Source organism: Aptenodytes forsteri, unplaced genomic scaffold (genome assembly GCF_000699145.1).
Source record: "Aptenodytes forsteri isolate BGI_AS27 unplaced genomic scaffold, ASM69914v1 Scaffold60, whole genome shotgun sequence".
NCBI lineage: Eukaryota > Metazoa > Chordata > Aves > Sphenisciformes > Spheniscidae > Aptenodytes > Aptenodytes forsteri.
In genome coordinates, this window is record NW_008794175.1 from 43,006 (window position 1) to 67,232 (window position 24,227).

The following is a 24,227-nucleotide window of genomic DNA, read 5'->3' on the forward strand; positions in this document are numbered from 1 at the left end:
TTAGGTCAAGAACCTAAGTAAGGTCTCTAGATTCCCTCTGCGGTCTAAGGTGGGAGAGGCATGTTCAGAGGACAATCCATCCCATTAATCTTAAGACGCCTCTCTTACAACAACATTCATTTGACTGACTTTAAATTGTGAGAATATGGAATTAGATGAATCATGACCTGGAGGTGCCCACCCCTTCCCCTTGGCCAGGATGAGGCGTAAACCACAAGCTGAGAGGTGAGCATTGCCATTACAGATCTTTAAAGTGGTGGGGATTGGCCTCACACCAAGGGATGCCTGAGGGTGGTACAGGGCCCACATCAAGGATGCCTTCTCCTGTGGCCCCTTGAGCAGCTGGGACAGGGGACAGGAAGAGGTCTGCTTCAGCTAACAGCTGCTCCTTGGTGTCCCCAAGGCTCCTTGAAAGGAAGGAAACAGAACATCTTTCCCAGGCATTTCTTGGGCTTTGGTGTTCCCCAAAGAGGGATTATATTCTTCGTAGAGGTGGGCAGGCAGGAGCAGAGAGGAGAAAAATGACTCCCTCAAGGTCACCAGTGGTGCAGGGGGCAGAGCTGGGAAGAGAAAGACATTGTTCTCCTGCTCCAGCCTCTAACAGCTGCCAGCTCATGTTCAAATGATGGGAGCTGCAAACATGCTTTTCAGACCTCTGCTTCTGAGATTAATTCACCTGCAGACCAGGTGCTTATATCCTTGTATCAGCACCTATCTCAGAGTCTCTTTCTGAGCTTGCTTTAACACTGCTTTCCTGTCCAGCAGCCTTCAGTTTGTCCATTCTCTTGCCACCAGGTAATCTTTTGGGGCAAGTGGGGAGATACTGAAACCAAGAGACAGTGCAGTATTTGGTGCCTATGCCAAACGGAAGATCATAGACCTTGGAAATGAGCTGAGAGTTGTCTGCCTCTCCCTTGTGGCTGTTCTTCCATGCCAGGAGGCCCCGCTCCTCCTGTGTTCCTGCAACAGCAAAAATAAGATCGTTGTGTTTAAAACAGCAGGTGTTCTGAGCACAGCACTACCTTGTGGGCCTCACACCCACTTCTCAAATCCCAGCAGGCCCAGCACAACATACAGATCCCTTGCACTTAAACCCTTCTAGCTCCAAAGCTCTTTACAAAAATTCACTAACGAGCTTCTAGGCAATACCCGTCTTTCTGCAACAGCTTCCAGATAAGCAGTCTTCTCCACTGCTTTCCACAGGAATCAAGTATACCAAGACAGGTTTTCACAAGCCATGGGGCATCCAAGAACTGTTCAAAGGGGGGGTCATACAGTGCTAGGAAAGCAAGGCTGGATGTTAACTGCCCAGATACTGCAGAGTGGGGCAATAAGCTTTAGCTAGCAATTACTAGTCAGTCACAGGCATTTACCCTAGCCAAGGAATTGCTAAGTGCCTGTAATTGTTGCAGCGGCTGAGTCCCTCCTGGGAAAGGGAGTGAGCACACCTGGAAATTCTGCCTGGAGGAGCTGAAGATCAAGGCCTACAAGAAAATTAATGAACCAAAAGGAGATTGGCTTTCCAAAAAGCCTGAGACGGTAAAAGAATCTGGTTAACAGAGTGTCCTTCCTGCTCTTTTTCTGTAGCAGAAAAGAGGGTTTCCTCTCCTATTCTTATGCCATCCCTCCCCAGGCTCGATGAAAATCAGAGGCTCTTTGTTGTCTGTGAGGGCCAGCTGCAGGTGCTATATCCTATCTTTGGTCATCAGCCTTTCCTACTGCTTTCCACTGCTGTGGCACCAGTTCAGCCTCAGTTTTAGCAGCTCTCATAAGGAGGCATGCACTGGCTCCTTCCACTTCTTGTAGTTGCCTTTCTCTCTCCTTTCAACCAGCAATATGGCTCTAGGCTGGCATTTTCTCTAAAAGACATTTTTCCCAAATAAACCTTTTCCTCAGACTGGGTTGTTCCTGAAAAATGAGTTCGTTTTTGATAAGCTGCTGTTTTCCAACCGGAGACCATTTCAGTGATGTCTCCTGTTCCTCTCCCCTCTCTGGGAGGAGTTCAGTCACATGGTGTTTCATGGTTGCCAGCACAACTCCTGCCCATAGAGCAGTAGTCATGAAGACAAAAAATACTAGGAAACAAACCCTAGGGCAGGCACAAACTAGTAGCTTAGCTCATTTCAGCAAATCCTACCTGGAATGGTGTTATCAAGGATAAACCCCAGGAGTCCGCCCACGAACATGCCAGTGGTGAGAAGCACCTGGATCACCTGGTCCAGCTGGATGATTCCTAGCAGAAAAACAAAGCTTTGGATAGCGGTGCAGAGACGCATGTTTGACCAGCAACATACCCCGTGCCAAGAGGCTGCAAGCTGCATGCTTGTTTAGACAAGACTTGCAAATCCCAAAGCAGAGCTTAAGATTTGGCAATGCAAAGGAGACTGATCTCACTGCCAGTTTCAGACCTACAGTTCTATTCTGCATAATTATTCACTGACCCAGCTGCTGGTGGGCAGGAGATGACTCATGAGTACATTAAGAGCCTATTAACAGTGCAGACCACAGCACTGTCCCAGCAAAAGCAGCCTTCTGCTCCAAACATGTTCTGCACCTCCATGCATAACATATAATGACATAACAGTTCCCTACAAACGCATGAGCTTCAGTTCCCAAAGAAATATAGGTACATTTAGCATGGGATTTCACCACAAGTTAATCGGTGTGATATTTCCCCGTGAGGGCTAATTGACATGAGCAAAATAGCCCAGTGACATAGAGCATCTGAGAGACCATCTATAGAGCATGTGGTTTGTGGGCCCAGCTTTCAACAGCCCACTCAGCATGCCATATATACCTTAAGAGAGGACACTACAGTCTTTGTGACAAACACATTAGTCACACGAGACACAATGAGGGCATAACTTGGAGGACTGGAAATTTCAATGAAGTGAACTTGATGGAATTTAGTAGAAGAGTCTGCTCTTGCGTTTTGGAAGTACAAAGTTTTATTGTGTATGAACATGTAAGAAAGCCTCATTCGTTGAGGTCTTAATCAGGATTCAGTCCTGGATTTTCTCCTGCCCAAAGCCCCATCCCAAGAATGTGTCCCAAGGAAAAGCTCTGCAATCCTTAGCCTGACAGGAATCTGGCGAGGTGCAGTCACTGATCAAGAGCAGAGATTTCCACACCAGAGCTGTGCATCAGAGCAAAGGGCAAGAACAGCCCTCTCAGAAAGAAACAGGCAATAGTCACTGAACAGGTTTCAGGATTTTATCAGGAAAACCTGCATTTTAAAAGATTTCTCTGAATCAGCCTTTGCTTCAGTTTTATGCTACAAAAAATGCTTCTGATGTCGCTTCTTACCTGTTTCCAGCAGTGTACTATTTTTGCTTGCCCAGTTGGGAACCGTGAGGCCAGCAAATACAGAAAATCCAAAGACAAAGATGTTTCTGGAGGAGTTCATATCTGTGTACTGTACAGAGAAATTGTATACATTACATTTGGAATTACCCAAATCTGTTGATTACTGTCGTGTTCATGAGACATGCTCGGATATAAACACTGCATGCAGGAGTGGACCCAGGCAGCAATCCTGGTGCTACTGGAGCATTAGTCATCCTGCTGCCCCTGGTACCAGCAAGCCCTGCCCCAACCAGGGAGCCCTCTGCAATTTAGTCCCTCTGGGTACGTGCCCTCATCTTCACCTGAGGAACTGTCAACGCAAATGTTTGCATTAGCTGCAGTGTGGTTATACCTGACTCAGCCTGGTAAGAACCTGACTTGAAACCAAAGTCCCCTTCCCTAGGGATGAAACGGCGCTCGCACAGCTGTTACCTGCAAATTGGAAATCCCCACTGCCGTGATAACTCCAAACATCACAAGGAACATGCCTCCGATCACAGGGGTAGGTATGCTGGCAAGCATCGCTCCGACTTTCCCGAAGATGCCGCTCAGGAGCATGGCACAGGCACCAGCAGTGATCACCATTCGACTCCCTACCTGGGGCAAGAGGAAGAGGAGGCAATCACACACCGACCAGTGCAGAGAGGCGAGGGATGGCAGGCTCCAGCGCCAACCTGCCAGGCAGGGGTTGCACCTCGGGCCAAAGCACTCAATGGCATGTTCAGTCACAGGTTCAGATGCAGCCACCGGTGAGCAGGGATGCTCGCACTGCACAGGAAGCATCTGTATTTGCAGACTAGTAAATATTTATCATGAAAGGCACTCTGAGAGCAAGCATGGATCCACACCTATTTACCTGATGCTATCCTCTTTCCTACTGTTGTCAGGAATTTAACAGTTTGCTGTTAAACAAAAAAATTATTATTAAATTAAGAGCACAGTAATTCCCACACACAGCTTTGCTCTCGCTCCAGCCTAGAAATGTCTTGACAGACCCACAGGCTGGAGCTGCAACCACCCGGTCAATTCACTGGACAATCTTTCCACCAGGGTTTGGATTGCCATCTAAAAATGGCTTTCCACTAGGTGTCCCATACCGATCCCTCCCCTGCCTGGAGACCAAGATTCAGGAGAGCAGAGCTGGCCAGGCCGGCTGCTTTGATCCCAAGCTCTGGGATCTGATATACCGTTTCCATGGTCAACAAATGGCTAATAAGAAGCCGGGAAGTCTCTTGGTCTGTCCCTATCTCTCATCACCCATCTAGCTTCAGTAAAACCATTTTTTTTCTCTTTTTTTTTTTTTTTTTTTTTTTCCCCTAGGAAGAGCCAGGGTGGCCTTTTCTTGGTTGGGCACTACAACAAAGATGGGATGAAGCACCAAGCCATGCCTTTCATTCAGATCTGTTAGAGCATGTGAATAGGAAAAAAAAGAGTATCTGCCAAACAAAGGGATGAAAGAGATATTTACAGACTATAGAAACTAAAAAGAAAAGCAGCAATATTTATTAGACTTTCAATTCAAGATATGACTTGCACCAAAACTTGGACAGCTTAAAGAATCATGCTAAGATTTACAACATTCGTGTCTTAGGCAGGGAAACTCTGTAATCCTCTGCAAACATTTTATAGTTCAATTAAATATTTTAATCCCTCCCTTTAAATATCTAAAGAATGTCATATTTACAGGAAGGGAGTTTTGTGAATGCTTTCAACAAAAACATTTCCACTAACTAGTAGTGTCTCTTTTTAAGTATTTCTTAAACATGTCCCTTTACAATATTTTAAGTCTTACTTGATTGTGAAAGATAAATGAAAAAGATTTGGTGGGGCGTTTCAAAATAAAATCATGCATTGCCTTCAGGTGGGCTTTTTATATTCCTTGGCTTAAAACCTTGGGACATCATTACCATTAAAACTGTAATTTAATAAAAGCCAACAGATTTATTTGTTCCAGGATTAGAATGAAGCTTCAAATTCTTAATCTGCCAAAATGTCAAATTACCCAGTATATGGAGTTGGCCTTAAAGGCAAATTACCTAATCCACTGATACCACAGCTGTGAGCATATGCTGCTAAAGCCTCTAGTTTAGAGTTTGTTTCAATTATGTCAGGAAAACAAGAAAATCAGTTCTTATTCTTAAGGTCGAAGAAACCGCACAGTTCCCTGCTATCTATATGGTGACTCTGAGGTCTTTACCTCTCCTTAAAATCCTCCTCTTCTTTTCTTGGAAATGAGAGCTCAGCACTGGCATGCTGGGCTTGATCAAGCAGTTTAAACATAGGTGCCTGGTGCCATTTAAGATGTTGCATCTTGGCAGCTTCCGGCAGCTTCTCCTTGCCCCTGTGGATATCTGAGATCTCCAAAGATGTTTCAGGTAGTGCTGGACACCTCTGTTTAAGCAGAGGAAACAAGTCCCTTGCGTTGCCATTTGTTATGGAAAAATGTGTTTCCCACGTAAAAAATGAAATGAAATCTGCCTTGTGCTCTCAGCATCCCCATCTATCCCAGCCAGAGTCTTTACACTGATTTAAGGTTGACTGAGATGAGACTGTATTTTCTGCTCTCTTAAGTGTGAACGAGGTGAGCAGAGGTGGGATCTAACGGAAACGTCTCTCCTGAATCAGCAAGGATGGCATGTCCACCTGAAGGACTTAGCGTACATGGGGAGAACATGTCCTATAATCTGATAATTATGAGTCTGGGCACTTCTGCACTATGCTACATCCCATACACACAATGTATGCAGCAAACTACACGTCAGGAAAGAATGGGCTCAGGTACATGGTCAGTATGCACAGATTTCATAGTGACAAGGTACGTGTGGTGACAGGCTAAACTGGACTCCATGCAGACATCCAGACAGCCCTTGCTGCTGGAAGAGGTCACCTTGGTCAAACACTAACGCTTCAGTCTGTGAAAAATGGTTATTGTGAGTGAGGTTTATAAAATCCAGTGAAATAAGCAATATTATAGAGTGGGAGCCATAAGTCAAATTCTGCATTTATTTACTGACTCACAGCTCTGCTGACATGACATTGCTTATTTGACAATGATTTAAAAATGTTCTCCAGTTGGCTGCTGGATGTACCCGTTCCCTGGCTGCAAAGCTTAGTGAAAATCTATGATCTGGTTGTCAAGCTGATCTCTGGAAATTTCTTTCCCTTATAAGAGCAGTAAGAGACTCAAGGGATTCACAAAACTTTATAGAGAGGTAAAAACATAAACCTTTGCCATCACATTTTATAACCCCAAAGAAATAGTCTACCTGTCACATGATTGCCATCCTTGGGTTATAAAAATTCTGGAATTTGGAGCCCTATTAAATAGTTTCTTTTTCCCCCTTCCCTTCCCTTCCCTTCCCTTCCCTTCCCTTCCCTTCCCTTCCCTTTCCCTTTCCCTTTCCCTTTCCCTCTCCTCTTCATAAATATATTTAGGAAGACAGACAGACAGACAGACAGATAGTCTTTGATAAAGTCAGTCCTCAGGAAGTTTCCAGGTTATCTCAGATGTGCTCTCTTTAGTCTCACCTAAGCCAGGTGCCATGAGTAACAGCAGCGTGCACTCGTCCCATATGCAGACTACAAGCAGAGAGAGAGAGGGACTGACCACCTCTGTTAGGTGATTCGTAGTGCTGCTGAGGTGGTCACCAATGTGCCAGGGCACATTTTTCTGGCATGCCTTGCAGGACGTGGGCTAAGATCACATCCCAGGTCCAGCACATACCCATGTGCACCACTCCTTTGTACATACACCCCTGGGGGAAACCTCCAGGAGGGCCAGGGCACCACAGCCACCCTGCTGCAGCAAGGCTTACCTTGGTGATGCCCAGGGCCCCCACATTCTCGCTGTACGACGTGGTGCCGTTCCCCGTCCCCCAGGCACCGGCCAGGAGGCAGCCGATGCCTTCTACCCCGATCCCACGGCTGATGGCATGCTTCGGCGGCGGCGGGGCCCCAGACAGGCGGGCACAGGCGTAGTAATCTCCCACGGACTCCAGCATGGAGGAAATCACCCCGGCTAAGATGCCGAATATCCCAGCCAGGCTGACGGTTGGCACTCCCCACTGGCCTGCAAGTAAAGAGCTCGGTTCAGGTCAGTGGGGCACGTTTGCCCTGAAATCTATTGCGGGGGGGGAAGAGCAGCGAGGGTGCTTGTGGGTGTTTGCCTGAGTTTTGGCATTTCATCTCCCCCAGCTAGCCATAGGCAGAGGTGTAAGCTGGACCAGGGAGCAGCATGGTGGGATGGGGAAAGTGGAGGCAGTGGTACCTGGGTAAGGCAGCCGAAACCAGGGAGCCTGGGACAAAACATCCCCACGGGTGTCCGTCCGGGCCAGGTGGCCATAGGCGGTGGGGTCTGCAGGGAGGACGTCAGTCACCGTCAGCACATAGCAGAGCAGCCAGCTCAGGGAGAGCCCCAGCAGCACCTGTCCATCACATGCAGCAGTGGGGTCCGGTTAGGGCATGGCTGCGTCTCCGGCACAGTTGTGGGGGACAAGGTGTCTCCCTGCCTGACCCTTTCCCCTGCACGTGGGATGGAGGCAGAGGGATGGGAGGGGGTCCTGGTGGCCGTCCCTCCCTCCTTCTCTCCCCACATGCAGAGCCATGGGGACCTTCTCCCCCTGTGCCCCCTTGCCGCGCAGGCTGGGCTGGGAAGCACTAATTCAGCTGGACACGAGTGGAAAGAGCCCAGGCAGCCCGGGGTGGGTGAGGCCGGTCCCTCTGCCACGACCACTGGGTCTCCGGGAACCCCAACGTACTGGGAAGATCTGGAAGAGGTAGACCGGGGAGAGGTGGCACTTCTTGCCTCTCTGGTAAGATGGCAGCGGCACAGGGACATCTTTCAGGTACTGAGAGAACAGAACTATGAAAGAAATAGTCCTAGGAGGAGAGAAAAACAGACCATGAGACAAAGTGGGTGCTGAGCTGCCCGCCTGTCCCCACATGCTACCTGAGGACCCAGACTCCAGAGTACCCCAAGAACCAGGCTCTCGGCACCAGAGGGTGGCTCCCCACTCCAACAAGCCTGGGGTGGACATGCTTTCCATCATACTCTACTGACAGCTCTGCTGCATTTGCAAATATTTTTTTTCCCCTTTTGTTTCAGAACTGACTCCCCAGACGATGCATCACTGAGTATGACACAGTGGCCAGAGCTTAAAAATGATACTTGAGTAAAAGAAAAACCTCAGAGATGTGCAAGGTCCAGGCAGGCTATGTAGGAAACTGTCCCTGAACCTCTGTGTAATTCAGATATACTGGAAATACAGGTTTCATTGGTTTCCTGATGTCAGGTTTACCTATGCTGCTCTGCAAGCAGCAAAAAGCTCCTACATGGCACAGAGAAAAGAAAGATTTTATTTGTTTGTGCAAGTCCCTGTTTTGAAAGAAAAGAACATGGTGAGACTGTGGGGCTGCATGTAGCGCCCACAGAGCCCTCCCCACCAGCCAAAAAGGGGGGAGCACGACCCTCCAGTCTGCGAGGGCTGTGTGGCGGAGGGGTCCTCCAAGGCAGAGGTGCTCACCTGTGCCCCTGGCAGCACCCGCGGCTCATTCTGGTGAAAGCAACCATGAGGTGCAGCTCCTCTCCCACCCCTCGTGTAGGACACATCTCCCACGAACGGCAGCACAGCTGGGTGCACTCACAGCAAGCCCTGTCTGCCCCCGGTGTGTCTTCCCCCCAGAAAGAGCAACCAGATGAAGCTGGAGGCTGCAATATGCGGCGAGAGGGCAGGGACTGGGCACCCCACCTTGACTGCTGAGCTGGTAGAAGACCTTGGACATTTTCCTCCTATGTTAACCAGGCCTCTGAAGGGCTCCTCATTCTTTTATAACAAATCTGAATTGTATACATTGAGTGAATTAATCCGGATAGGATTTGGTGAGAAATCAATTGCACCAGTTGAAGTGCACTGACAGTGCACAGAAAACTGGTAGTTTTCCATGCATGAAAAGGTGACAAGCTACAGGTGCAATATTCACGGGTAGGCAGAATACCAGCAGTGCAAAGGAAACGCTAACCTCACCTCTCTGCAAAGACACACCACAACGTACAGCCAAAGGTTATCTATCAATCACGATTCAAAGCACTGAATGACTGGAGGCAGAAAGTCTGAGGAGGAACTAGTTTCCATTTGTGGTTTCTAAAGCTACAGAGCCCAGACAGTCTGCGTCAGTGTACATTTTGTGAATTTGCATTAACAAAGGTGCTTGGCAGCCTTATGAATCACTGCAGAGCCCTCGTCTATCTCGGGTAGGTGTCACTGCTTATTATTCAGGTTGCCTGACACATTCCATTAACAAATGCTATTTTCAGCTGCTTATAATTCTGCCTAACTTTACCCATTCAGGATGAAAATTTCCATGGAAAACGTCTGCCTCAGGCCAAATATTTCTGGAAAGATATATCCCAAACCTATTTCAAAGAATGATGTTCAGGAAATAGACATAGTATATAGCCTGCGTTGAGAAGGTCATTTTGCCTTGAGCAGTAGCAGGGTCTGCTTATGACCTGGAACAGAAATTTGAGATTTAGTAGAACTTGTTCTTTGGGGTGAGGGATATTGCTCTTTCTCACAAAAATCTGCTCAACTATGATCAGTCTGTAACAATGATTATTCAACCCAGGTCCCAAGCAGTCAGCAGAAATATCTCAGGCTCTAGTATTTGCAGCCCATAAAGATTCTGAGCTTTCTGAGTACGTCCAGGCCTTGCCCAGTGATGCACCATCACCAGGGAGCAAGTGAGCACGCACTAGACCAGTTTCTTGAGGCAACAGCAGGTATCGCCCATCATGGGAGCTCTGGAATGTGATGGGGCTGGACAGCAAGGCTGAGACCACATGGCTCATGTCTTCTGCCTTCTCCATCACCCTTCTCCCCCTTTCCTTAATGGCACCCGTGGAGCATGGAGGCAGCAAAAGAGGACACAAACTCAGACAGCCCAAAGCATGATGATCAGGTTGGGGCTAAGGTGTCTGAGTCACGGAAGAAAGGACTGGGATTAGCACGGGTAAAGATAGTAAAGAAATGAACAAGACAGAAAGAGTGACCAGAGTTGAGAACAGGGACACGGGTTGGAGGGCTGCGACCCCACTAATGGAGTAGCACAGTTGGGCAAAGAGGTCAAGTGAGGGACTGAGGTTAGGAGCCACTGACTGGAGAAAGGAGGCAGAAAACAGAGATAGTCCAGACAAGGATATAAATTTTGAAGGGAAAATTCAGACTGGCTAAGAAAAGGGGCTAGGACAAATCATCAGAGCTGGAGAACAGGACAACAAGCCAGAGACGTGGTGGGAGAAACAATGGTGAAAGGAAAGCTGGGGGCAGGCAGGGCTTGGGGTCATAAGGGGTGCTGGTGAAAGAAACCAGTTAAGTGAGGAACTGGAGGTGGAGAAGAGGGGTGGCTTTTGGGGCCTGGGAGGGCAGGTGCGGGGAGGAGAAGAGAACCTGAGGGAGGTGAACTGGAGCATGTCCCCACAACAGCATGCTGCCTTCCTGGGGCTGCAGTCAAGCCTCGCCCCTGAGTCTCCAAAGGCAACTCTGAAAGCACTAGCAAACTGATGGGAGCCCATAGAGAGGATAACAACCTACTCCTGTTGCATGTTATCCCAAGTTGAAGTCTGCATTAGGGACCTGAAGGTGCCAAATCTGCAGCGGAACCATGCAGTGGTCTTTCTACTTTTTGAATTCATTTCTGAAATACCAAGGAAATCCTGCCACCAAGCACACTTGTACACTCATGCACAAGGGCATGCACACAAATATCCCTGAAACAGCACTCAATGCTGCAAAGCCACATGCACAGAGATTTCCAGAGCCCCCCAGGCCCTCTGTGGAGAAAAAAGTTCCTCCTCTTTGTGTGAAAACAATACAAAAAGCACCAGCTATTTTAACTCAAGGAATACCTAATTCTGAGTGCTCAACTTTGTCATTTTAGGAATGTTTTTTTAACTTAAATAATGGGTGTGTAAGACAGTATGCATAGACAACTGTGATGGAGACTGTCCCCAGGAACCACACGTGAGAAAGATTTGTTTCTCTACTGACCTGTGAACTTTACATTTTCACAAAAATCAGATTTTTTAACTCATTTTTGGGTTTTGCTTTGTTGCTGAGGGCTCTAACCTCCAGGGGAGGGAGGGGAACTATGCCACACTGCTGTCTTGCACAAGCCTGCCACATGTTAGTGCTCAACAAATAAACCTCTAACCCAGGGAACCCTGCTACAAGACTGCGACACTTGATTTCCTGTTAGAGGTAGGCAGTTTGTGTACACTCAGCTTTCCCATGAGGAAGTGAGACTTACATGAACGCTATGCCCCAGTGCTGCCCAGCCTCATCCCCAGCTGAGTCAAAGAGAGGTAGCGCAACCAAGGTGATGGTGGGAGCAATTGTCAGAGGGCCAATGAACCTCATCAGAAATCCGATCAGGCCAGAAAATCCAACGAAGATTTGAAAGCAGGAAGCTACAATGATAGCTCCTTGCACCTGGAAAACGGAGGAAGAGAGCAGAGGTTGAAAGGAGCTCCAGCTGTGGAGACTTTTCTTCATAAATCAGTGCAAAACCAGTGTGAGAACCAAGCTCAGCCTCCAGTGATGGACCAGCACAGAGGCTTCCCGCTGACTACAGCAAAGCCTAGCTGAGCATTACATGTGATGAAGGACCACCAAAGTACCAACACACCAACTCCCCCCTTGGCTGATGGATTTAGTCCTCAACAGGGCTAATTTTGTTCCAGACACCCCCTCCTCCCTGGCCTCTTGGGCCACTCAAGCATGCATCAGCTTCCCTGCACTCTCTCTTCCTGCTCCCCCAAAACTCAGGGGAAAATCTCTTGCCCCAAAAACGGGAGCAGAACCATGGTGTCCACTCATCTCCCATCTGTGAAGGGCTTGGGGCATTTCAGCACGCTGGTAGGGCAGGTGGGTCATTACAGTTTCTGTTTTTTTCTATCAGTTTCCCTCCGGGGACACATTTATCACCCTGAACTTTCCTGTGTTTGACAACCACTGCTAAGTAGCCAGTGATTACATCCTGAAATGCTGTTCGCTGCTCACGTCACTCCAGGCAGGTGTAGGGCTGTTCTCCGCCTTCACAGATTTGGTGATAAACCCAGGCTGGGTCCTCTGCGGTGCTCAGCACCTTCCCTCATTCCCGCTCCAAGGAGAAGAGGCTGGGGTGAAGCACCCAGCCTGAAAGGAGAAGGCAGCACTACCCTTGTGGCAGATTTACAAGTGTCAGTAGGGAGGGCAGCCTGTGCTGCACAGCAAATCCTTCGTGAGCTCACGTTTTCCGTGTGCTTTGCAAAGCACCCCAACGTATGGATTGACAGAGGCAAATTTAGTCACCTACTCTGATAAGGCAACAGATGTAGGACAAGGCACTGAGATCCCTGACCTTCCCTTCTCTCTTTTGACTAAGAATGCACTTTTCCTTAATATTTACAGTAAGCTCTGCCCTCACATTTCTTTTTACTAGGTTTCCTGTGCTTAGACAGGGTCCCTTCCTTGGAAATATCTTCCCTCCCTTCCTTCCTCAAGGCTAACCATGCTTCATGGAGAAAGGATCTGGCTGGACCAGTGGAGACTTTGCAGGGACCATAAATCTCCTGAGGTCTGCATGTCCCCTGTTCAGCAGCAGTGAAGCATCTGCTTTCCTAGTGGAGACTACTGGATGCTTAGGAAGCTGCAACAGCGTGAGGGCCAAGGTCCATTGGGGATGGTGGGTTCTCCAGCACTGATGGCCCTACCATGGTCAGATGCTTTTCTGAAAGCAAACAGCCCTGACACAGAGCAGGTGTCACTGAAAATGTAATATACCTCTCGCATCCGTGTCTGCCAGACTTCGATGAACTCTGGTGAAGAGGCATTCACCAGGGTAGCATTTTGCGTCCAGGCAGGGCACTTCCACTTGGGGAGAGACAGCATGGCCAGCGTTGGGGTCAGGAATGCAAAAGTGCCTCCTTGAATAATAGGCAACCTGGAAGGAGAGCAGAGGGAAAAGATGACGAGCAAGAATGCTAGAAACGCAGATCCATAGGGGTGAGTGAAAGGAAGGTGAAATAAATTTAAAAATCGATCTGCACATGGCCTCTGTCAGTATCTTTTGAAATGTTCTGGCAGGTCTCCATCACTGACCATGGGTGGGCATTGCCGCCCATTGCGCTCAAGAGCAACATAGCCGGGACGAAGAGCTCAGGTTCAAATACTGCCAATGGAGAGGCTCATTGGTGCTGGAGTCAAACTCTGCTACCCTGCACTAAGGAAAAAGTTTTCCTTCTAAGGTGTGACTAGACCACAGAGCTGCACAGAGTAAAACAACAACAAATGGAAAAAACTGGAGGAGGGGAGAAGACTAAGGAAGAAAGATAGCAAGACTCTGAAGAAAAGCTTAGTATCAACCTAGGCCCAAATCTTTCCAATATTTTGTTGCTTCCTCTGTCCCCTTCAGCTGCCTCAGTTTTCTTCACAACCTGCTCATGAACACAAGGACATGCACTGGCTACTCCCCATGTCACAACCATCCTCAGACAGAGGGCAGTGGAAAATGTGACTTGGCTTTTAGCACAATTTTTTAAAGCTAATGGCTCTGCCCTGTTTCCACCAACACTGGAAAGGAGACCTGCATGGATGGGTCTGAGCGCACTGGCTGGGTGAGACCTTGGCTCTGCCCCCACGCCGTGTGTCTCCTGGCTTAGAGTAACTCTCACTCAGGAAAACCCTCAGGCTAGCAAGGAGCTGGCTCCTCCAGAAGCTCTCAGCACTGGCTTCATACAGAGCTTTGTACAATGGAGCTGGTGCTCCTGTGAGTTACGTCAGCTGCTTCTCCTTCCACACATGGAGAAATGGAGACAGAGACCTAAAAGGCCTGACTGGCTCTTCAAAGCCCCGCATTAAGCCCCCATTGCAGTGCAAGTTGTTTTGACCATTCCTCTAGCGTGCTGGAAAAACCCAAAGCTGCCCGAGGGCGCAGGCTGGCACAGCAGCTCTGAACCAGCTGAGAGAAACCTCCGAGGTGCCTTGGCTTCCTCTCTTTAGGAAGTGCCCCTTGGAGCAGCCCCCAAAGCAACCTTTCCTTGCACCAGGAGCTCTCGTGGTGCCTGCTCAGAAAAGCAGCGGGGCAGTGAGCCAGGTGAGTGCTTTTGCAGGGCACGGACTTCCCTGAACCAGAGGTATTTCCACCATTCTCTGGAAAGCATTGGAAAATAAGAGACAGCATAGCTGTAACAGCACCACGTCTCCGTCACCAAAACAAATATACCACTGCAATTACATATGCCTTGCACAACCAAAGCACTGTCAAAGCTTTGCCAGTAAGTTATATTTGAATATCAGTCATCCGTGTAGTCACTTATTTACTGCATTTGGCCAAATATGCTGCAGTCTTCAAAGGATTTTGCTGGGCAAGGCAAAAAACAAACAAAAAGAAACAGAGAAGGCCCAGTGCCACCCCTGTTGAATTAACAATAGATTAACAATAGATTTATAGCTCCCGCTGGCCCTCAAGCTACTTCACAGCTAGTGCTGGCATGGGTGGGCTCAGAGCAAACTGGGGTGCCGAGGCAATGCATACGTGGCATACTGAGCTCTTTCCAGTGGGGTTTGCAAGAGGGAAAGCTGCAGGTTTAGAGAAGGAAATATTATGCTCTGATCACCACTACACGATGTCCAAGCATCTGCTAAGGGGGGCTCACCATAATGGCAAGCGACCTGTGTCTCCCCTCAGGAGCCTTTTGGATAGTGTCTCCAGTGACCGACTGGGACCCGTCACTCCTTTTTCATGCTGTGTAACATGACCGAGCTGCAGGTTGCAATGGGTCGGGCTTTTCCCTTGGCTACTGCTTCTGGAGGGCTGCTTCTGAACTGCACTCGCTCTTGATGGGAACCTCCCCATCTCCATGGCCAGTTCCCATCCATTCGTTCACGTGCCAACATTGTCTTTTAGCCAAAATGGCTTCTCCCTGCCTGATACCCCCCCCATTTCTCTCCCAGAGTAGTTGCAGGCTGCAGCCGTACCCCTCTGAGCCACCACTTTGCCAGGCTAACCAGGCCAGCCTCTGTAAGATGAACGGTCTCCCTTCCCCATGACACATTAACAGATTGTCTCCATACCTCTTCTCCTCTGAATTAGTCTTTCTTAAATATGGACACCAGCAACTGTGCAGAGCGCTCAGCTGAGGGCTTCCCGGGGCCTCGGAGAGTGGCATGGATGTTTTCCAGGAAAAAGCATCCCCTCCAACTTGTATTTACCACTTTCCTGGCTGTCTTGTTGGTGACTTATGGTTATCAACTACTACAGGGTTTCAGAAAACAGTAAAAGGAGAAAAAAAAAAAATCTTCTTCCAACTCAGGCTTGGTTTGCCTCCGGCCACACCACAGGCTGAGTCCAACCTTTCCGGCAGGAATGTCCTCACACAATATAGTTGGGGCCAGCAACAAGGCAACTGCATCCTCAGCACAGCAAAAGCCATTCAAGCTTATCCTACGGGAACAACTCCTTACCACTTAATTTTTTCCTCATTTAGCTATTCAGCCATGGGAGACACTCCCTGCTACTCTTTCATCCTCAGCTAACAGAGAGCAGGGGACAACACAACTCTCAGGTATTCACCGAGGCATTTGAGGGGTGCCTGGGAGGATTCCAGCCTGAATCACACAAGCAGCCACAGCCACGGTCATGCACCCCAGCCTGAATTTAACCAAACTGAGAAGAACCAGATTCTCTCTTTTTCATGGCCAGGGTGTCCCCCCTCCTCCACTAATCTTGTAGGGATGTAGAAGGGGAGCATCCTCCGGGGAGAGGTTTGCCTACAACCACTTCCTAAGACAGATAGAGATGGAAAAGCTGCACTGGGGAAAGAAACAGGAGGAGTAAAAACATTTTGTGGAGCTGACAGTTGACCAGTGATTTGATAGTAGAAGAGTTTTAACCAGGTCCCTCAGATTCGGAAGCCAAAGAAGGTGTGATTTTTGCCTTTGAAACAAGAAACACAGGTTCCCACCATAATGGAGGAAAAAACAGCCTGTGGAAAGAGAGAGGCAGCCCAGAGTTATGACAAGGGGAATAAAAGAAATTTTGCAAGGCCAGCAAAGATACAGGGTCTTTGTGGCAAGGGGGAGCGCTTGCAGTCATGTCTCTTATTAAGTACTTCATTTTCTGGGTAGTGAATGGCAACTCCATGCTCATTTCCTCACCACCAGCTCTTCAACAGCTCAGCAGCAAAGAGGATTTACCTTGCTTACTTTCAGATTGTGCCATGAATCCTGGAGCATGGGAAGTGGCACCACTTAACAGGATGTGCTGCAGAGTTCCTCCCTGGGTCCCTAAGGGGTGGCAGATGGGCTTCAATTCCTCCCAATTATCCCCAGCCCTAGAGTTTCCTAAGGGATCTGTGCTCCCTTGATCCCAGGCCCAGATCAGAAGGGTCCTGCCTCAGCTGGAGGATCCCTGGATAAGGAGCAAGCAGATATTGTTTACTGCATGTTTCAATGCTTTATTATTTTGCAGGACAGATTCCTTATAAGTCCAACAAAAGGTGCATCAAGTACCAGGAGATGCAAAAGTCAGAACTTAGCCATGCAAAGCTACCACATACAGCGATTTCAGGATGCTTTGGCATCTGTCCTGATTGCCCAAGTGTAGCAAATGACCCTCACTGATAGTAAACTCTACAGCAGACTGGTGGCCAAGCGTGTAGTAATTGTATCTACAAACTTCTTGAGTGTCCCATTTCTCGCATTTGGCCTACCTGACTCCAAAGAGGACTTGCAGCAGGGTGCAAATCCCTGAGACAAAGAAGATGGTGCTGATCAGGTGGCTCTGGGTGAGGAGGTCGTGCTGGAGGCAAAGCTCTTTGGAGAGGATCAGCGGGATGGCTACGAGACCTCCCATGGCTGTCAGGAAATGCTAGGAGCCACAGAGAAAGACTGGGTGAAGAAGGACACAGAACTGGTCGTATATTATTCCCATGTTGTTGAGGGAAATCTAAAAGTAACTCACAGATTTGTGTTTGGGTGATACTAGTATTACCCGTTCTCTTTTTTGACAGCTTTACTGCTCTGTTAGGGACTGTTCCAAGGCACCTACAAGAACTACAATGCACCCCCACAAACTTCTCCAACTTTCCATGCCCAAAGACCTTTTGTAGTGCTCTGGACTCCCCAGATCACTGTCAGATGCAACCAGTTTATTCTCAGCACCTGCAGACAAAGCTGATGGGGCTACTCTTCCAGGAATATGGGGACATCCCAAGATAGGGGGACAGAGCGATCAGGCAAAGTGAGTGCAAATGTTTCAGTCCATCTCATTTGCACCACAAAAGATAGTATAAAAAGCTGGCAAATTGGAGCTACCCATTCTTTGCTATCAGTAGATTTTCTCATACAGTGCAATTACAGATAACCATAAAAAGTGGATAAATCAGGCATTGCATTTTTCTGCATAGTCACAGACATATTTCTACAATGACCTTCAGTTAATTATTAAATGTGAAAATATTTTTTCAAACTTACTTTTGCTTCAAATATTAACCTTAATTGTGGTGAGCAATGAGCAAGTCAAGGTTGTTTCAGTTGGTATCACTTCCCAGTTCTTGCCTCAGAGCATAGGACACAGTGGTGGAATTGGAGGCACTCAGAAACTCACTGTGCTCATTAGAGGCATGTTTTATTAAAATTATGATGTAGATGTGTTCAGAAAACCTTGTCTTAATACATTCTAAATCTGAGATGACCGTTTAAAGAAACAAAGTACAAAATGCCCACCAAGCTCCAAGCGCAGTCCATCATTACCTTAACTACTCTGAGGTCTCTCTTCCCTGAGGCTCCGTACCCAGTGTGGCGTTGGTGGCATTGGGTCATTTAACACACCTGGGCACAGACACCAGCCAAAGCAGCATGGGCCCTTCTGCTTAGTTTTTATGGCCATGGGAAGGCAGAAGTTCAGAAGCTTTTAGACATTTGGCTAACTTCAGCCGAATTATCTGACTTGTTCTTATTAACTGTTTGGCTCCGGCCTGGGGACTCTGCCTTCCCCTTTGCACTTCAAGGGGCATGGTGTAGCTGGGGGCACAAGGATAACAGTCGATGCTCAGGAGGTGGTGGGAAGGACTTGAGGTCACCGAGATCCAGCCCCACAGCTCCAGTCATGCCCAATGAAGGTGAAGCACTCCCAAATTCAGGTTTTACCCCCATTAATTGGCTGAATGGCCATTAAACTTCCACCTGCCCCCAGCCTCCACCTGCTCCCCCATCGCACCTGAATGCCCAGCAGGATGCAGAGGTACCAGGGGGGCACGTCTGTGACGGTGTAGGCAAGCTTGCTGTCGTCGTGGCCCATGCCCCTGCCTTCTCCTGAGCCCCAGGCAGCACGATCCGGCAAGGAGCAATAGTGGCTCCCACCTTCACCCTGGCAAACAGGAGAGACTCTTCATTAGCCACAGCCCAGCCCCGCAGGCACCCATCAGCCGCCTCTCTTGCAGCTGCGCTCCACGTCTTGCAGGAACACCTCATATGTAGCTTTCAACAAAGGCAGGATAAATGGGGGGCACCTGTGACGGTGTAGGCAAGCTTGCTGTCGTCGTGGCCCATGCCCCTGCCTTCTCCTGAGCCCCAGGCAGCACGATCCGGCAAGGAGCAATAGTGGCTCCCACCTTCACCCTGGCAAACAGGAGAGACTCTTCATTAGCCACAGCCCAGCCCCGCAGGCACCCATCAGCCGCCTCTCTTGCAGCTGCGCTCCACGTCTTGCAGGAACACCTCATATGTAGCTTTCAACAAAGGCAGGATAAAAAAAAAGAGCAAGGGCGGAAATTAAAATGGAGGTAAAAACACCTATGGAAAATTTTTATATGCACGTGTGTGTCTAGACCAGAAGAAACATTAGAGGATGTCTCAGCCTCAAAGGGACATCTGGACAAAGTGTGTTTGTATCATTAATGTCTAGCTAAGGATGGAGAAACTGCAACCAGCAGCAAGAAATAGTGTGGAGTGGGTTAATCAGCAAAAGCTGCACTGTCCCCTGGTCTCTGTTCCTCCTGGCTGTCCCACCCAAACAGCGTTTTAGATAAAATATGCTAAGACAACTTGGACGCCACTAATTACAGAGTAGAAGCATGTTTTATATTTCATTGTCTTAAGTCTTCTCTTTCCAATCTCCTTACACTCACCTTTACAAATGTTCTGCCTCGATAAACACACCTGCCCTTTGTCTTACTAGAAAACCTCGCTCCTACGGAGGAACTGGGTGAAACACAGGGACACCAGAGGATGGGGAGTCCTGGCGTCCGTTTCAAAGGAGCCGACTCAAAGCAGGGCTACCGGGGTGCTGCCCCAGCTCGGCCACCTGCTGTGGGGAATGGCACCCCGTGGGATGCCCCAGGGCGGGGGCAGCACCAGGGACCGTAAACAGCCTGGGGACCTGGGGCCTCAGGGAGGTGGCGGGGGCTGAAATAGCTCCCCAGCTTGGATCCCCTCCCAGGCAGCCAGAAGCCCCAGGGCTTCCCAGGGAGCTGTACCTGGGAAGGTACCACCTTGCAGAGTTTATTTGTACAAAGACGCATTTTGCCAAGGAAAGCAAAATATTGCTTTGCTTCAGTTGCCACAGTTTTTAAGCTAAGTAAATGCCCTGGTTGTCCACTCCTCCTTCCAACCCACCCTGACCCCTGAGCACACACATGCACATGCACACACACACACATTGCCTGGGCACACAGACACCCTATGTGCATGTGCACGCACGCGCACACACACACATCCACGTCCCACCTGCGTGTACACACACACCCCCCGGAGCACACATGCACATGCACACACACACACATTGCCTGGGCACACAGACACCCTATGTGCATGTGCACGCACGCGCACACACACACATCCACGTCCCACCTGCGTGTACACACACACCCCTGCACACACACGCATGTGGTAGAGGGAGGCTGCCTGGGAAGCCACAACGTTTTGAGCCAAATGCAAAAGCTAATTAAGATCCCAAACCATTTGCTTCATCGATCCTTCTCCAGCCAGCGAGCCCTTGGCACGCCAGCAGCATCCCACGCCCTGCTCTGTCAGGCAGACAGAAACCTGCTCTCAGGAGGAGCTCAACCAGTTTGTCAGCACCAAACTGCTTTTTTTTTTTTTTATCCTCCAAGTCCTGCTGGAACCTGAAGACACCAAAATGCCCAGCAAAGTGAGGTGGCTGCAATAATGCTCATGGCCTACGTACTGATGGAGGCAAACAGCTAATGCTCGGTCAGGGAATAGGGATGCAAAATTGATGTTACATTCAGTTGTAAATTTTGCAGGTGTGGCAGATTAAACCTGAAGGACTTCATCATTTGCCTGAAACCTCCAGGTTTCCATTGTAACGGCTGAGTCTCCGAAGTCCCATTTTAGGTCACACTGTTGAAAATGTGCTATGTAATACTTTTTAAACACAATGTATTTATCCAGCCTAGCCAGGCTGGGAGCATTACAGATACTTCAAAATAGATAGGTGAAGGCAGAGTTAATTCAAACTGAACTCAGGCATGAACTTCAAGAGCAAAAGGCATTCCTGAATAACTCCCTGTGGAGACATTTTCATTTCAGAACAAGAGAGCCTGAGCCATGGATTAACGAATGTACGGCAAGGTACTTAAGACTGCCCGTGCACAGTTATTTGGGGACAGCTACTCCTGAGTAACACCACGGGTAGATGAATACTAAGCTAGGAGGACAACAGTAAGCTCCTTTCCTTGCATTGCAACTTTTCCCATGTTAACCAGGAGGCATATTCTAGCTGGCCAGAGCCTGTGCCAGCAACAGCCCCACATGACCATCACATGAATGCCTGACCCTCCCCAGCAGCTGGCGGGGAGCGAGCAGGGTTCAGTGGGAGAAGGATGGAGTGGAGATAACAGGATGAGAAAGGACCAGAGGCAATGGGCTCAAACTGAAACACAGGAGGTCCTGTCTTAACATCAGGAAACACTTTTTCTCTGTGAGGGTGACCAAGTACTGCACAGGTTGCCCAGGGAGGTTGTGGAGTCTCCATTCTTAGAGATATTAAAAAACTGCCTAGACACAGTTCTGGGCAACTGGCTCTAGGTGACCCTGCTTGAGCAGGGGGATTGGACAAGTTGACCTCCAGAGGTCCCTTCCAACCTCAGCCAGTCTGTGATGCTGAGATGCTGACAGGAGGACAAGGCAGGAGCAGTCCGGCATGGGAACGAGGAACCACTGCTGGTGGTGCTCAGCCCAGTTGCTCCTACAAATTCAGGGGACCAGGATGCCCTCCGTGTGCCTCAGTCTCCAGACAAAGCATCAGGACCCTCAACAGCATCTTAAATAAGCACATCAGGAAGGGGGTCAGAAACTGAGCTTCTTGAACCACAGGTAAAAGACTTCTGTCTTCTACCTTCTTTGGGGTGATTCAAACCAGAGGAAGTCACAAGCCTGATCTGCATTATGGGAGAACAGGTAGAAACAGAGACCGTTAGCAATAGCAAAAGAAAACATCTGCATCGCTCTGAGCACCTCCCTGAGGCTCTGTCTGCAGCTGGCACAGCACCCTCACTGCTCACAGTGAGCTCACCAAGAGTTATCTGAGAAATGGGAGACCTGGACACCAGGAGGTTAAATGCCTCCTCCAAGGTCCCCCAGGTGGGTGGTCTGTACTGTGTACAAAGACAGTGTCAGGATCCCACTTTCACACCTGCTGTCAGAAAATAAGCAGCTCTTTTAGTTTCTAATGGAGGTGACCCCTGCCGTCAGATAGGAAGGGGGCTGCTGTGCCCCTTGCCCTATGGCTGTTATAGCCCGCAGCATTTCCAGTGTGCTGCACACCCCTGAATTGACACATCATTTACAGCTTGTACCACCCTGCTGTAACCCTACAGGGTGCTCTCCCTTGCTGACTCTCAAATCCCTTTTTCCACCACCTCTCTGCCAATTTACCCCACTAGAAATAGACCCAGAAGACAAAGAAACACACTCTTTACTAGACTAAATTTCTATTGTAATTGTACTAATTAATACATAAAATGCTCTACCCAGGGACACAGCCACAAGGAGCCATGAGCTCGCTTGCTTTTCAGTACAGATAAACTTGCACTGCCATTCATTTACATGGTCATTTTAGAAATAATGGAGAGAAAAGAAGTGAAAAGGATGCCAGAGAGTAGAAAGTATGCTGAGTCTGCAGCAGCAGCAGCAGGCTGTAGTGAGGAAATCATTCCTCGGATTCCTGTTGCTAAAGGAGCCGAGACAGATATTTACCCCACCAGCATCCTTGCAGCCAGTCCAAGTCCCCTGGCTTTCCTTTCTCCTCCTTTCGCAGGGCTCGCACCCATTTATGCAAGCATTACCCTTCAGAGAAGAGCAGACTCACCACGAAGTTGGGGTTATCTAGCCCGTTGAGCTCTTTGTCTGAAGAGGGGGTCATGCCTTCCACTTTCCTTCACCGACTGCCTTGAAAAAGACCAGTAAGAAGAGGAAAGCCTCCCGAATTGCCACTTGTCCCAGTCAACACAGCCCTAAAGAAACGGGATGAGCAGATGCAGAAGCTGGACTTCGGGAGTCAACCAGCACTCAGTCCTAGCTATTCATGTGAGCCGTATTGCAGAAGCATTTCCTTTCCCTTGGCTTATATAAGTGACTCCTTTTCTCCAGCTGATTAGAGGACCGGCATTCAAACCAAACTGGAAAGCAGCCCTTCCCTGGACTGACTGACTCAGTAACTGATGGCAGGAAAAACTTCCTCCGTAGGTAAAGATGTGAGAGTGTATCAGAGAGGTGAGACATTTCCCTGTTTTCCTGGCACGGCCCTGAAACTTGTTGCTTCATTATTGATTCAACAGCAACTTGCATTTTCCGTGTAGGGTTGAGCCTGTTTGAAAAGCTTTGTGCTGATATTTAGAAAATTCGATTTCTAGATGGTTTCATTTATTCTGCATGTAAACTGCTGTGTATTTTGGCTTAGGTACAAACGTCGTCTTCTTGTATGATAATCCTATTACAACATGAAAAGAATGAGGATTTTACTGGGAACCTATTTAAGGCAGCAACCAATAATCAAGTCATCAGAACATGACACCAGGGAGGTATAAAAGACCTAAGATTGAAAAAGGACTACTTCAGGCCATCTGATTATCTCCACTGTGGACATCAGAGTAGACCTGTTGGAATGAAGAGTTTAACAGTACCAGCCTCTGGCCAACAAAGGGTTAGTGCCATAATTTGGAATCTAAAAGGAGGTTACGAAATAGTACAATGTACATGTTAAAGTAGAAATTTATGGATGTAATGTGAAGTGTCCCAGCTTGGAATATCCTGCCCTTGGAAATAAGCAAAGCATGTAGGAAGTCTCTGTGTGCATGCAAATGTCTGTGTACATCATATGTGTATGTACATGTGTATATTTGTGTATATATAACAGGATTAACAATAAATTACTAAATTGTGAGGCTTTTCACAGCAAGGAATTATTCAATTAGCAAAGATGCATGCTTAACCAGTAATGTCGTCAATTAATAGCAGCCTAATCAATTGTATGAATGGCTTTTAGGAATAAATCGGCAGGCATCCACCTGTTCAACTCATTCATGATGTGTGAGGAATGAAAACAAGAGAAAATACAGTATGGATTCCCTTTAGACTTGTGTGTCTGGCATATCTCCTGCTATCAGCCAAGCTACCTGTCCAGCTGCTCTTGTCAGTAAAGTTTATGCCCCTGGGGGCAGAAGCAGCCAACTGACTGTTAAAAGCAACTAATCAAGGAAAAGCTTGGAGACATGGGAGACCCAGCTCAAAGCTTCAGTCTCGACCTGTACCCACAAGGAGAGCCTGGACCATCCGTATCCTGACTCTCCTCACAGGGTAATTTTGTCTCTTATGCTACATTCC

At 48.4% G+C, this 24,227-nt stretch overlaps 1 protein-coding gene across 1 annotated transcript; it reads right to left on the minus strand.

Annotated features, from left to right (window-relative positions):
- Positions 1–691: 691 nt before the first annotated feature.
- Positions 692–22,767, minus strand: LOC103902923 (solute carrier family 23 member 1). The gene is made up of 12 exons (XM_009284042.1): positions 22,714–22,767; positions 18,601–18,750; positions 17,093–17,250; positions 13,164–13,323; positions 11,650–11,831; positions 8,103–8,223; positions 7,613–7,769; positions 7,161–7,414; positions 3,778–3,942; positions 3,307–3,415; positions 2,138–2,233; positions 692–960 (listed from the first exon to the last, which is right to left on the minus strand). Exons 1-12 carry the CDS (start codon positions 22,765–22,767, stop codon positions 692–694), a joined length of 1,875 nt encoding a protein of 624 aa, XP_009282317.1.
- Positions 22,768–24,227: the final 1,460 nt, after the last annotated feature.

Bases quoted from the DNA above. Each gene is read 5' to 3' on its own strand.
- LOC103902923 (XM_009284042.1), bottom strand. From the start codon at position 22,767: ATGACCCCCTCTTCAGACAAAGAGCTCAACGGGCTAGATAACCCCAAC. The intron at 7,415-7,612 runs GTACCACTGCCT...CTTTACTTGCAG, and splicing joins GTTTCGGCTGCCTTACCCAG to GCCAGTGGGGAGTGCCAACC. The intron at 2,234-3,306 runs GTAAGAAGCGAC...TTTTTCTGCTAG, and splicing joins TAGTACACTGCTGGAAACAG to GAATCATCCAGCTGGACCAG.